Source organism: Musca vetustissima, unplaced genomic scaffold (assembly GCF_032173495.1).
Source record: "Musca vetustissima isolate MV318-11 ecotype Yass unplaced genomic scaffold, APGP_CSIRO_Mvet_v1 utg37134, whole genome shotgun sequence".
In the NCBI taxonomy this organism is placed as follows: domain Eukaryota; kingdom Metazoa; phylum Arthropoda; class Insecta; order Diptera; family Muscidae; genus Musca; species Musca vetustissima.
The window spans coordinates 1-13,013 of NW_026878719.1; the positions used below are offsets into that span (position 1 = coordinate 1).

At 26.8% G+C, this 13,013-nt stretch overlaps 1 protein-coding gene across 1 annotated transcript in view; it reads right to left on the minus strand.

The window, feature by feature from the left end:
• Window positions 1-10,329: 10,329 nt before the first annotated feature.
• LOC133323475 (nuclear hormone receptor FTZ-F1) overlaps window positions 10,330-13,013 on the minus strand; it is a 53,335-nt gene continuing 50,651 nt past the window's right edge. Inside the window, exon 9 of the mRNA XM_061532399.1 lies at window positions 10,330-10,497. Within this exon, the coding sequence (XP_061388383.1) occupies window positions 10,348-10,497 (150 nt within the window). The 3' untranslated portion in view covers window positions 10,330-10,347. The remainder of the gene's footprint in view (window positions 10,498-13,013) is intronic.

Sequence of the window (13,013 nt, forward strand, 5' to 3'; positions counted from 1 at the left end):
CCAAGCACAGTGGATGAAATTTTGAAATTTTTCGAAATAACCTCAAATTAAACCAATAAATATTTTTTGTTAATATGATGCAATTTAGAACTAATTATTTAAATAGATATTTTAGACCTACTGATTTCATTTCTTTGGAGGCCCATAGTGAAATTCGACGAAGAATATTTTTTCCATTAACACCAACCATCTAATACCCAAAAATGTGGGAGAAATTTTAGCATTTTCGAAATAACCTAAAAAAATTAACCCAATTTGTTTTTTTTTTTGTTTATATGGTCACATTTGGAACCATTTTTCACACATATCTATTATATATATAATTTTCTTTAGTTCGGTGACCCGTAATGGAATTTTGTGTAGAATATTTTTACCATTGACACCAAGCCACTAGTTCCAGGTATTGTGAGAGATTTTAGCACATTTTCGATATAACCTCAAAATTAACCAAAAAAATATTTTTTGTTAATATGTTTAAATTTAGAATTAATTATTTTAATAGGCACGATAGTCCTATAGATTTCATTTGTTCGGAGACCTATAGTGAAATTTGGCGAGGAATATTTTTTCCACTGGCACCAACCTCTTAATACCATTAGATATAAGAAAATTTTGAACATTTTCGAACTAACCTCAAAATTGATAAAATACAATTTTTTGTTTTTATGGTCAAATTTAAAATTCATTTTTTTCTTATATATAATGGACCTAGAATTTTCTTTAGTCCGGTGACCCACAGTAGAATTCGATGTAGAATAGTTTTTCCATTGACACCATAACCCTAGTACCTAATAATATGCTATAATTTTGAACATTTTCGAAATAACCTCCAAATTCACCAAATAATAATTTTTTTATTGTCAAATTTAGAATTTATTTTATTCATATATGTATTGGTCCCAGAATTTTCTTTAGTTCGTTGACCCATAGTGAAATTTGATGGAGAATATTTTTTTCATTTACATTGAACCCCTAATACCAAATACTTAACTCGAATTTTGAACATTTTCGAACTAGCCTCAGAATTGACCAATTTAATATTTTTTGTTTTTTTTTTATGGTCAAATTTAGAATTTATTTTATTCATATATGTATTGGTCCCAGAATTTTCTTTAGTTCGTTGACCCATAGTGGAATTTGATGGAGAATATATTTTCCATTGACATCGAACCTCTAATACCAAGTACTGTGGGAGAATTTGACCGTTTTTCGAAAGAAGCTGCGAAATGACTAAAATTCAATTTTTATCATTCAAACATGTTTTGGAATAAAATTTACAGCCATAATCCTGAAATGTTGACTACCTTGTGTTCGGCCACCCATAGTAGAATTTGTTGTAGAATATTTTTCCCATTGACACCATGCTGATAGGGCAACATTATCTTCGAAGCAAAAGACAAAAAACCAAAAAAATAAAAAAAAAAAATAAATAAATATTTTCTAGTCATGAAATTAACATTGAAAATGTCAGCATATATATTGGTCCAATTGAAATCTTTTGTTCGGTGACCCATAGTGAAATTTCCCGCAGAATATTTTTTTCATTGACACCAAGTCGGTAAAATGAGGCCGTAATGGAAAAATGGGACTCAAATCAAAAATAACCCAAAAAAATCAATCATCGTCATTTATGAACCCACATTGGAAGGCCTATTTTATTGATATATGTCACCTACACAGTTTTCATATCTATGAGGACCCATATTAATTTTTTTATAGAATATTTTTTATATTGACATCAAGTCCCTAAAATGATGCTGTAGCGGAAAATTTACCATAATTCAAAAACATAACCTAAAAAAATCATCATCATGTAGGTAACCATATTGGAATGCAGAATTCATGTAAATATATCATTTTTACAGTTATCTCTCGTTTGGTGACCCATAGTGAAATTCTCTATAGAATATTTTGTCCATTGGCACCCAGTCTCTAAAATAAAGTAGTATGCGAAATTTCGCCTCAGTTCAAAAATAACCTCAAATTAATAACATTACTTATATGATCATTTTTCGGAGCGATTATTTGTATAGATATATTTAATTTTACAGACTTTTTTTGTTCGGAGTGGTCCGATGGATGCCATCTTCCACCATCCTACAGACATGGTTAAAATATTACGATGTGCAAAGTTTGGTTCAAATCGGATAGTCCATTCCCATGATATTGTAAAATTAATTGTCCATAAAATGTTGGCAATTTTGTGTGGGAGGTACCAGAAAGAGTTGACCGATGGGTTCCATCTTCGAACTAGATTTAAGTTTGAAAGAAATATTACCCAGTGCAAAATTTAAATGAAATCGGTTATTACCTTACGGAGTTATCGTGTGCAACACATAATGCTAATTTTCTATTATGTAACATAGATTTTTATATGGATTGTCAGTATTTAATAAAACTTTGGATTTCCCTCTAACCATTGCTGCAAAATTTATGAAAATCGGTTAAGTGGTTACTGAGTTATTCGCATTTGAATTTAACTATGTTCCAAAATACACCCTACTGTTCGATGCTGGGCGCCTATTATCTGAAAATGAAAAATCACACAAAAATCGAGTTTTAAAAAGGAGGCAATTTTTTCTTGCATTCTACTGAGTATGAGTGTGGGTATGTATGTGCAGCTATGCTACATTAAAATTGTGTAAGAAAATCAAAGCATACTTTTAGGCAAAACACAGTTTGCATGCAGGCCTCCGTTCTTGAAATTGATAGGTGAATTCAAATGCCTATAACTCAGCGACTATTTAACCGATTTTCATTAAAGTTTCAGTAATGGTTAGAGAGAATTCCAAAGTTTTATTTTATATTGACAATAGGTAGATAAACTTATGTTATATAAGGGAAAATTAACATTCATAAATAACCTTAAATTACTATCTTAAGTGATCATATTTCAGAGCGGTTATTTTTATTGCTAAATTTAATTTTACAGACTTCTATTGTTCGGTGGCCCATAGTGAAATTCTGTAGAGAATATTTTTTCCATTGGTACCAAGTCCCTAAAATCGAGCTGTATGCGAAAATTAACCTCAATTGAAAAATAACCTCAAATTAATAACCTTTTTTTATGTGACCAAATTGGAATGATTATTTTGATTGATAAATATTACTTGTAGAGTTTTCTATTGTTCGGTGACCCATAGTGAAATTTTCTAGAGAATATTTTTTCCATTGACATCAAGTCCCTAAAATTAAGCTGTATGGGAAAATTTAGCACAATTGAAAAATAACCTCAAATTAATAACCCTACTTATGTTATAATTTTTCGGAGCGCTTATTTTTATTGCTAAATTTAATTTTACAAACATCTATTGTTCGGAGATCCATAGTGAAATTCTCTATAGAATAATTTTTCCATTGATACCAAGTCTCTAAAATAAAGTAGTAAGCGAAAATTTACCACAATTGAAAAATAACCTCAAATTAATAACATTACTTATATGATCATTTTCATATCATCATATCATATTTGGGAGCGGCTATTTTTATTGATATATTTAATTCTACAAACTTCGATTGTTCGGCGACCCATAGTGAAATTTTCCATAGAATATTTTTTCCATTGGCATCAAGTCTCTAAAATGAAGCTGTATGCGAAAATTTACCTCGATTCATAAATAACCTCAAATTAATAACCCTACTTATGTTATAATTTTTCGGAGCGCTTATTTTTATTGCTAAATTTAATTTTACAAACATCTATTGTTCGGAGACCCATAGTGAAATTCTCTATAGAATATTTTTTCCATTGTTACCAAGTCCCTAAAATGAAGCTGTATGCAAAAATTTACCACAATCGAAAAATAACCTCAATTTAATTATCATATATATTTTTTATCATTTTGGAACGGTTATTTCTATTTTTAAATTTAATTTTACAGACTTCTATTGTTCGATGACCCATAGTGAAATTCTCTGTAGAATATTTTGTTCATTGACATCAAACTTCTATCTTGTTGCATTGCATGTCAAATCAGAGTTTTTTGAAATAACCTTAAAAATTGTTTCATAAATAATATGCACAGTCAGCCTAAAGGTATGCTATAGATTTTGAGTGTTTATAACTCTTCTTTATAAATTTTACAAAAATTTAATCTTATTTAACATTTTACTTCCCTCTTTTTTAACCAATTTATTTTTTTTTTTAAATTGAAAAAAATATTCTTTTTATTGTTTTAGTATATTTTTTGTTTTTATTTTTTTGTTTCTTTCTTCTTACGTTCATTTTTGTATTGTTTGACAATTTATTGTTGTTGGTGTGTTGCTTGGTTGTTGTTTTGTTTTTGATGCCTTAATTTGTAATTAAAAAAAATTATATATGAACACATAATTAAACGTTAATAAAAAAATACAATAATAATAAAAATTATTTTAAACAAAAAAACAGAAGCCACATATAAACAATAAATCGTTATAATAAGAAACAATAATAGGGTGGTGTGGTTGGGGTGAACAATACAAGCAAAGAGGTATGTGAATTATTATTTTTGTTATAAAAAATTTTATAAAGGAGTATTTACAATAAAAAAATATATTTTTTTAATACCGAAGGAAGAAATTGTAGTTAAGAAATAAAAAGTTATTTTTATAGGTCTTTAGAAGTTAAGGTCTTCAGACCCATTTGTTAAACATTTTTAGACATTTCAGGATTTTTTTTAAAGATTCTTAGAATAATCCTGGGGTAATTCTTTTTTGGAAATTAAATAAAAATCGAATAATGTAAGGGTTTGCGAACTTTCCTTCATTCAAAACTAACCTAAGATTTTGAAATACAATTTGTTTTTTTTTCTATTTTATTTTTAAATTACTATTGCCCTGATTCGATTGCTTGTATTGTACAAAACACAAAATTAAACAGAATTAAACAAATTATTAAATATATGTATTTTTCTTCTTATTGTTGTTGTTATAATGAAAATATTTTAACTTAAAACTGAGAACTATATATACTATGAAGGTAGTTTCGTGTGTGTGTCTGTGTGATTTTTATAGCTGTTTGCTTCTTTTTTTAAATTATTTTCTACAATGGTGGTGGCTGGTAATTATTCCATAGTTTTGTTTTTTTTTCCAAATTATTACATTAACAAATAAAACAAAATTTATATATGAGAAATAAAAATTACAGGATATTTTTTAAAGAAAAAAACTTAATAATAATATTTTTAAAACTAACAATAATAATTAAGCATTATTAATAATTAATTAATTTTACAAAAAATAAACCTTTTAAAAAATATACATATCAATTATTATATTAATAATAAACCATGCTTATATAAATAAAAAAATTAAATGGAAAAAAGGAATTGAAAATACAATAAGAAAAAAAGAAATCAAATTAATTGTATTTTAATTATTTTTTATTAATTATGTATAGAGATGTGGTTGATGTTGTTGGGTTCGTTTTTTATATATATTTAAAATATATACTTATAGTTTTTTTTGTTTAATTTTTTTTCTTTAAGGTACATTTTTTTGAAATTTTCATTTTGTTTTTTTTTTTAAATATTTTTTTCCTTGTTTAGGTTTGGTTGTGGTATCCCTAAAATTTTTTTTGTTGATTTTTTTAATAATTTACAATAAAGTTATTAAAGTTAAATGTATAATTAATAATAATATGAACACATAATGCACTAAAAATTCCAAGACAACAAAAACAAGGGGCTTTAATAACGATAACATAATTTAATAATTATAAACTTTATTCAAAATAATTAAATTTTTTAAAATTAAATTTGGAAAAAAACTTCTTGTTGTTGTTGTAGCAGCCCCACGACAGAGGGGTCTACGATCCGAAACGACCCGAGTCTTACTCTACCAATGTCTGTCCTGAGCCCATTGCGAAAAAAAACTTCTAATTTGTTTGTTGAGATTTTTAAGGGAAATAGTGGAGTTAGATCATTATTTTGTTCGGTGACCCATAGTGAAATTCGATGGAGAATATATCATTCTTTGCCAGTTTTCTGCTAACATGAAATATTAACTGAAAATTTAAGTAAATTCAAAAATAATCCAAAAAAGTTGGGAAAAATTTTAAAAACAGCATTTTTATGTTGATGATTATTTTTTAAGTTGAAGAAATGCAATTTCTATCATATGTACGGATTTCTATGTCATGGTGAACTTCTTTTCATATAGAACATTTTTCCCATTGACACTAGTCCCCTCCAATGAATTTTAGTAGGTCAAATTAACACAATCCTATATTAAACTCATTAAAAATAATTATTTTGACAAAATCAGATTTTTCTTTTTAAATAAATAAATATATTCATATATATGTACATTTACATCTTGGAGTTGTTCGATGACCCATAGTGAAATTTAGCAGAGAATATTTTTTCCATTTACATCAAGTCCCTAAAATGAAGTTTTCTTTGTGAATTGGGCTCAAATCCAATATAACCTCAAACTAACCATTATATTTGTGCCAACCTTTTTTTGAAACAATTATTTTCATTGATATATATCATATTTACAGTTATCTTTTGTTCGGTGACCCATAATAAAATTCTATAAAGAAAATTTTTTCCATTAATACCAAGCCTCCAAAGTAAAGGTATATGGGAAAAATGGGCCACATTTCAAAAATAACCTCAAAAAAATAATCATATTTATAAATACCTTTTTTAAGGGAGCTTTTTATTGATATATATCACATATACAGTTATCTTTTGTTCAGTGAACCCCAGTAAAATTTTCTAAAGAACATTTTTTCAATTAACAACAAGTCGGTAAAATGAAGTTATATGGGGAAATTTGACCCAATTCAAAAATAACCTCAAAATAACCATCATATTTGAGTTACCCATTTTGAAACGGTTTTTTTCATTGATTCATTTTCGGTGACCCATAGTGAAATTTCCTATAGAATATTTATGCCGTTGACACCAAGTCTGTAAAATAAAGGTGCATTGAAAAATGGGACACTTTTGAAAAAACCTCAAACAAATCATCATCATATTTATGGAAGCATTTTGAAACGTTCATAAGTAATGTATATATAAATTATACAGTTATCATATGTTCGGTGACACATAGTGAAATTTTCTATAGAATATTTCTTCCATTGACACCAAGTCCTTAAAATTAAGTTTTCTGTGAAAATTTGGCTCAAAACAAAAATAACCTCAAAATAACCATCATATTTGTTTTACTCATTTTGAAACTGTTATTTTCTTTGATAATTATCATAATTACAGTTATCATTTGTTCGGTGACCAATAGTGAAATTTTCTAGAGAATATATTTTCCCTTGACATGAAATCTCTAAAATAGTGGTGTATTGAAAATATGGGCCACATTTTAAACATAATCTTAAAAATCACCATCATATTTATGAGAGCATTTGAAAACGATCATTAGTATTGTATATATTACTTATACAGTTATCTCTTGTTCAGTGACCCATAGTGAAATCTTCTAAAGAACATTTCTTTCATTGACACCAAGTCCTTAAAATTATGTTGTCTGCGAAAATTTGGCTCAAATCAAAAATAACCTCAAAAACCCCATCACATTTGCGTTAAACATTTTAAAAGGGTTATTTTTATTGATGTAAATCAATTATACAGTTATCATTTGTTCGGTAACCCATAGTGAAATTTTCTATAGAACATTTTTTTCCATTGACACCAAGTCGCTAAATTCAAGTCATATGGGAAATATAGGCCCAATTCAAAAATAACCTCAAAATAATATTCACATATATATGTGACCATTTTGAAACGGCTATTTTTATTGATATATATCTTTTCTACTGACTTCTATTGTTCGGTAATCCGTAGTGAAATTTTCTAGAGAACATATTTTCCATTGACACCAATTCTCTAAAATATTAGTGTATGGGGAAATTGGCCTCATTTTAAAAATAACCTAAAAAATCATCAGCAAATTTATGGAGTCATTTTGAATTGGTCATTATTATTGTATATATCAATTATACAGTTATTATTTGCTCAGTGACCCATAGTGAAATTTTCTACTGAACATTTTTTTCATTGACAACAAGTCGCTAAAATGAATTTTTCTGTGAAAATTTGGCTCAAATCAAACATAATAACCATTATACTTGCATTAATCATTTTGGAATCGTATATTTTTTTGATATAAATCAATTATATAGTTATCCTTTGTTCAGTGACCCTCATCGAAATTTTCTGGAGAAAATTTTTTCCCTTGACACGAAGTCGTTAAAATAGAGGTGTATGGGAAATATAGGACCAATTCAAAAATAACCTTAAAAACCACATCATATTTGGATTAAGCATTTTAAGAAGGTTATTTTCAATGATAAATATAATAATTACAGTTATCCATTGTTCAGTGACCCATAGTGAAATTTTCTATAGAACATTTTTTCCATTGACATCAAGTGCCTAGAACAAAGGTTTAAGGAAAATAGGCCACATTTGAAAAATAAAAAAATTCATCACCAAAATTATGGAGGCATTTTGAAACGGCCAATATTATTGTATCTATCAGTAATACAGTTATCATTTGTTCGGTAACCCATAGTGAAATTTTCTATAGAACATATTTTACATTGTCACCAAGTCTCTAAGATTAAGTTTTATGGGAGAAATGTGACCCAATTCAAAAATAACCCAAAAATTAATAATCATAGTAAAGTTGCCATATTGTAAGGGACATTTCATTGACATCTGTCATATTTACAGTTATCCTTTGTTTGGTGGCCAATAGTGAAATTTTCTATAGAACATTTTTTACAATGACATCAAGTCTCTAGAATTAAGAATTGTGGGAATTTTTGGCATATTTTAAAAAATAACCTCAAAATTAATAATCATGTTTATATATTAAAATTTCAATAAAGAAATTTTTTCCAATTAAACTGATTTCAAAAAAATTAAATTATATATAGAATTTTTTTGTAACAATTTGTTTTATGAAAAAGTAATTTTTATATTTTAATTTATGTTTTTATAAAATGAAAAAAATTTTTATTTATTATGCCTTGAATCTTTTTAGGTGCATTATGTGTTTTCTGTTTTCTGAAATTGGGGGTGTAACATTTTCTGTTTGTTGTTGTTTTGTTTTTTAGTGGTATCCGTTTTTTTATTATTTTTTTAAACTTAAATAATTGTTTTTTTATATATATGTAGATATATATCGCTTTGCTTTTATTTTAAATTTTGTTTAACATTTATAATAATAATTATAATAATATTGTATATGTATTGTATAGAACAGATTTGTTTTAAACATCAAGCAACAAGTTTTTTTAAATGATTTTTTTTACTTTACTTTACTTTTTAATCTAAATACATATATAACGATCTGTTTCGTGTATCATTTTTAAGGTAACTATTGTTGGTTGGTTTTTAAATTTTATTTTTGTTTTTTTTATTTTATTTATAATTAGTGATGTTTTACATTATATAATTTTTTTGTTAATTTTTTTAAATAAGTTTTTTTTTTTGTTTTTGTAAAAACAAACAAAGATATGAAGAAAAATAGAATATGCATTCGTTTTACTTACATTTAGTGAAAAAAGAAAAGAAAAAAACTATTTACATTTAATAACAATTACTTTTTTTTGTTTTTAAAAAAAATAAGATGAAGTTTCACAAAATATTGTTTTTTTGTTTTTTTTTGTAATCTTAATAATAATCATACTAAAATTAAACAACAAAGTTTGATACTTATACAATTTAATTAATATATAGGTTAGTGTTACTTAGGACTTATAAAAAAAAATAATAGTAAACATTAAATTCCCCTAGAAATTAACAGAAAAAAAGTACAGGAATATATATTAAACTTAAATTATTATTACATACGAAAATAAATGAAAAAATATGTATATAGTTTGAAAAATAAATGTGAAAATAAACCGCTTAAAAACCATTGAAAATGTTTATTGTTTTTAACATGAAAATGAAATAGAAAAGTTGAACTTGAGACGCCTAAAAGTATGCAAAGTTTTTAGAGATGAAGTATCGTTAACATCTTTTTTTGTTTTCAGTGGATTTTGGAAAAAGTGTGTGTTTTTCTTGTTTTACAATTTTTTTGTCACAAAAATATATTTCTTTTTTTTTTTTGTTTTTGATAATAATTTATAATATTCTGTTTGTAAGCTTTGCTTTTTGTTTATTTTTTTTTTTTTTTTGTAATTTTCCTTTTTTTGACAATATCCTGTTATGGGGTTTTGTTGTTGCTGGTTGGTTACTTGCTCTTTTTTTTTGTTTGTTTCCAAAATGATTTTTAAGTGGTATTGTTGTTGTTTGTGTTTTCCTATTTTATACCCGCCCCTTAAACGTTTACGTTTATGTATGTATATGTGTGTGTTTTATGATGTGGTTGGTTGTTTGTTGATAGTTGCTTTTACACTTTCCGTTTTGCATGCAACATTTCCATGAGTAACGTTTGTGTGGGTGCACTACCGGCACAATGTTTTGAATATAAGTGCTCTTCACCGCGTGTTGCCATGGCATGAATGTCAGGCAATATACTTAACAGCCTCCTGAATTTATCCTGCAAAAGAAAAAAAGGAAACAAAATAGGTGAATTAAAAAATAAAAAATAATGGAAAAATAAATATTTAAAAAAGGGGTTACAAATCAGGGTATATATCACAGATAGAGATTTCATTTATTCTGGGACCTATAGTGAAATTTTGTGTAGGATATTTCTTTCATTAATATCAAGCGGCTAAGATGAGTGGTTTTGGTAGAAATTGGGGTAGTTTGAAAATAACCTCAAAAATTATAAAAGAATAATAATTTTATGTCTACCCATTTTGGGTCTTCAATTTTATAGACACATATTACAGATACAGATTTAATTTATTCTGGGACCTATAGTGAAATTTTGCGTAGAATATTTCTTGCATTAACATTAAGCCGCTAAGATGATTTGTTGTGGTAAAAATTTGGGTAATTTGAAAATAACCTCAAAAAATTGAAAAAAATGGTATTTTATATGTACCTATTTTGGATCTTCAATTTTAGGCACAAATACCATTGCTACAGATACCTTTTATTCGGCGAACCATACTGAAATTTTCTGACGAATATTTCTTTCATCAACATCAACCCGCTTAGAGATGGTGTTCTGAAAGAAATTGGCTCAAATCGAAATTAACCTCCAAAATTTTTAAAATTGTAAATGTTCATTTTTGGGTCTTAATTTTTTTGGGTAACTATCTTCGCTACAGATTTCTTTTATTCTGAGTCCTATAGTGAAATTTTGTGTAGAATCTTTCTTTCATTAATATCAACCCACTCAGAGAAGGAGTTCTGGAAGAAATGGACTAAAATCGAAATTAACCTCAAAAAATGTGAAAAAACATTTATTTTTTTATATGTTCCTATATGTGTCTTAATTTTTTGGGTAAATATCTTAGATGCGGATTTAATTTATTTTGGGACCTATAGTGAAATTTTGTGTAGAATATTTCTTTCATTAATATCAAGCCGCTAAGATGTGTTGTTGTGGTAGAAATTGGGTTAATTTGAAAATAACCTCAAAAAATTCAAAAAATTGTCATTTTATGTGTTTCATATTTTGGGGTCTTCAATTTTAGGTATAAATATCATTGATACAGATTTTCTTTACTCGGCGACCCATACTGAAATTTTCTGTAGAATATTTCTTTCATCAACATCAACCCGCTCAGAGAAGGTGTTCTGGACTAAATTGGCTCAAATCGAAATTAACCTCAAAAAATGTAAAAAAATTATTTTTTATATGTTCCTATTTGGGTCTTAATTTTTTTAGGTAACTATCTTCGATACCGATTTCATTTGTTCTGAAACCTATAGTGAAATTTTGTGTAGAATATTTCTTTCATTAACATTAACACGATAAAATGAGAAATTGTGCAGGAAATTGGCCAAGATTGGAATTAACCTAAAAAATGCAAAGAACATGTATTGAAATATATTTTTTCTATATTGAAACATGTTATATACGGTTATGTATCATCGATGCCGATTTCTTTTGTTCGGCGACACATAGTAGAATTTTGTGTAGAATGTATCCTTCATTAACATCAATAAGCTAGGATTAGGCGTTGTAGGAAAGAGTTGCAAAAATCGAAAATAACCTCAAAATTTTTGAAATAATTAATTAAAATTAACCTCAAACATTCAACGACAATTTATTATTCCTGTATTGTATGCTACATTTTCGCTTAGAGATGGTGTTCTGGACCAGAGATTTCTTGTTTTGAGGTACCGATTTCTTTTATTTGAGGACCTACATTAAAATTTTGTCTAGACTATTTCTTTCATTAACATCGATCCGCTAAGATGAAGTTATATTGAAGAAATCTGCTCATTTCCCAATTAACCTCAATAATCTAAAATATACTTAATTGTTCATTTCTTGTGAGCTACATGTTATGGTTAAAGATCAAATACCGATTTCTTTTATTTGGGCCACATAGTGAAATTTTGTGTAGAACATTTCTTTCATTAATATCAACCAGCTAAAATAAAGAATTCTATAAGAAATGGAGAAAAATTCGAATTTAACATCAAAATCCAAGAGAAAATTTATTGTTCCTGCATTGAGACCTATATTTTATTGATAAATATCAGAGATACAGACTTCATTTATTCAGGGGCCTATACTGTAATATTATGTAGAATATTTCATTTATTATCATTAACCCGCTCAGATAAGGCGTTGTTGGAGAAATTAACTCATTTCGAAATTAACCTTAAAAATGTTAAAATAATTTATTGCTTTACATTTTTATATATTGATCAATATTTTATGGCACATTTTACAGATATTAATCAGAGATACAGATTTCTTTTATTCGGCGACCTACAATAACATTTTGTGTAGAAGATTTCTTTCATTAACACTAACCCGTTAAATAGAGGCATTGTGGGAGAAAAAGAGGCAATTCGAAATTAACCCCAAAAATTACAAAAATATATATGTTCCTATATTGTGACCTACATTTTATGGGGTTATATCATCGATACAGATTTCTTATATTCGACGACCTATAATGGAATTTTGTGTAGAATATTTCT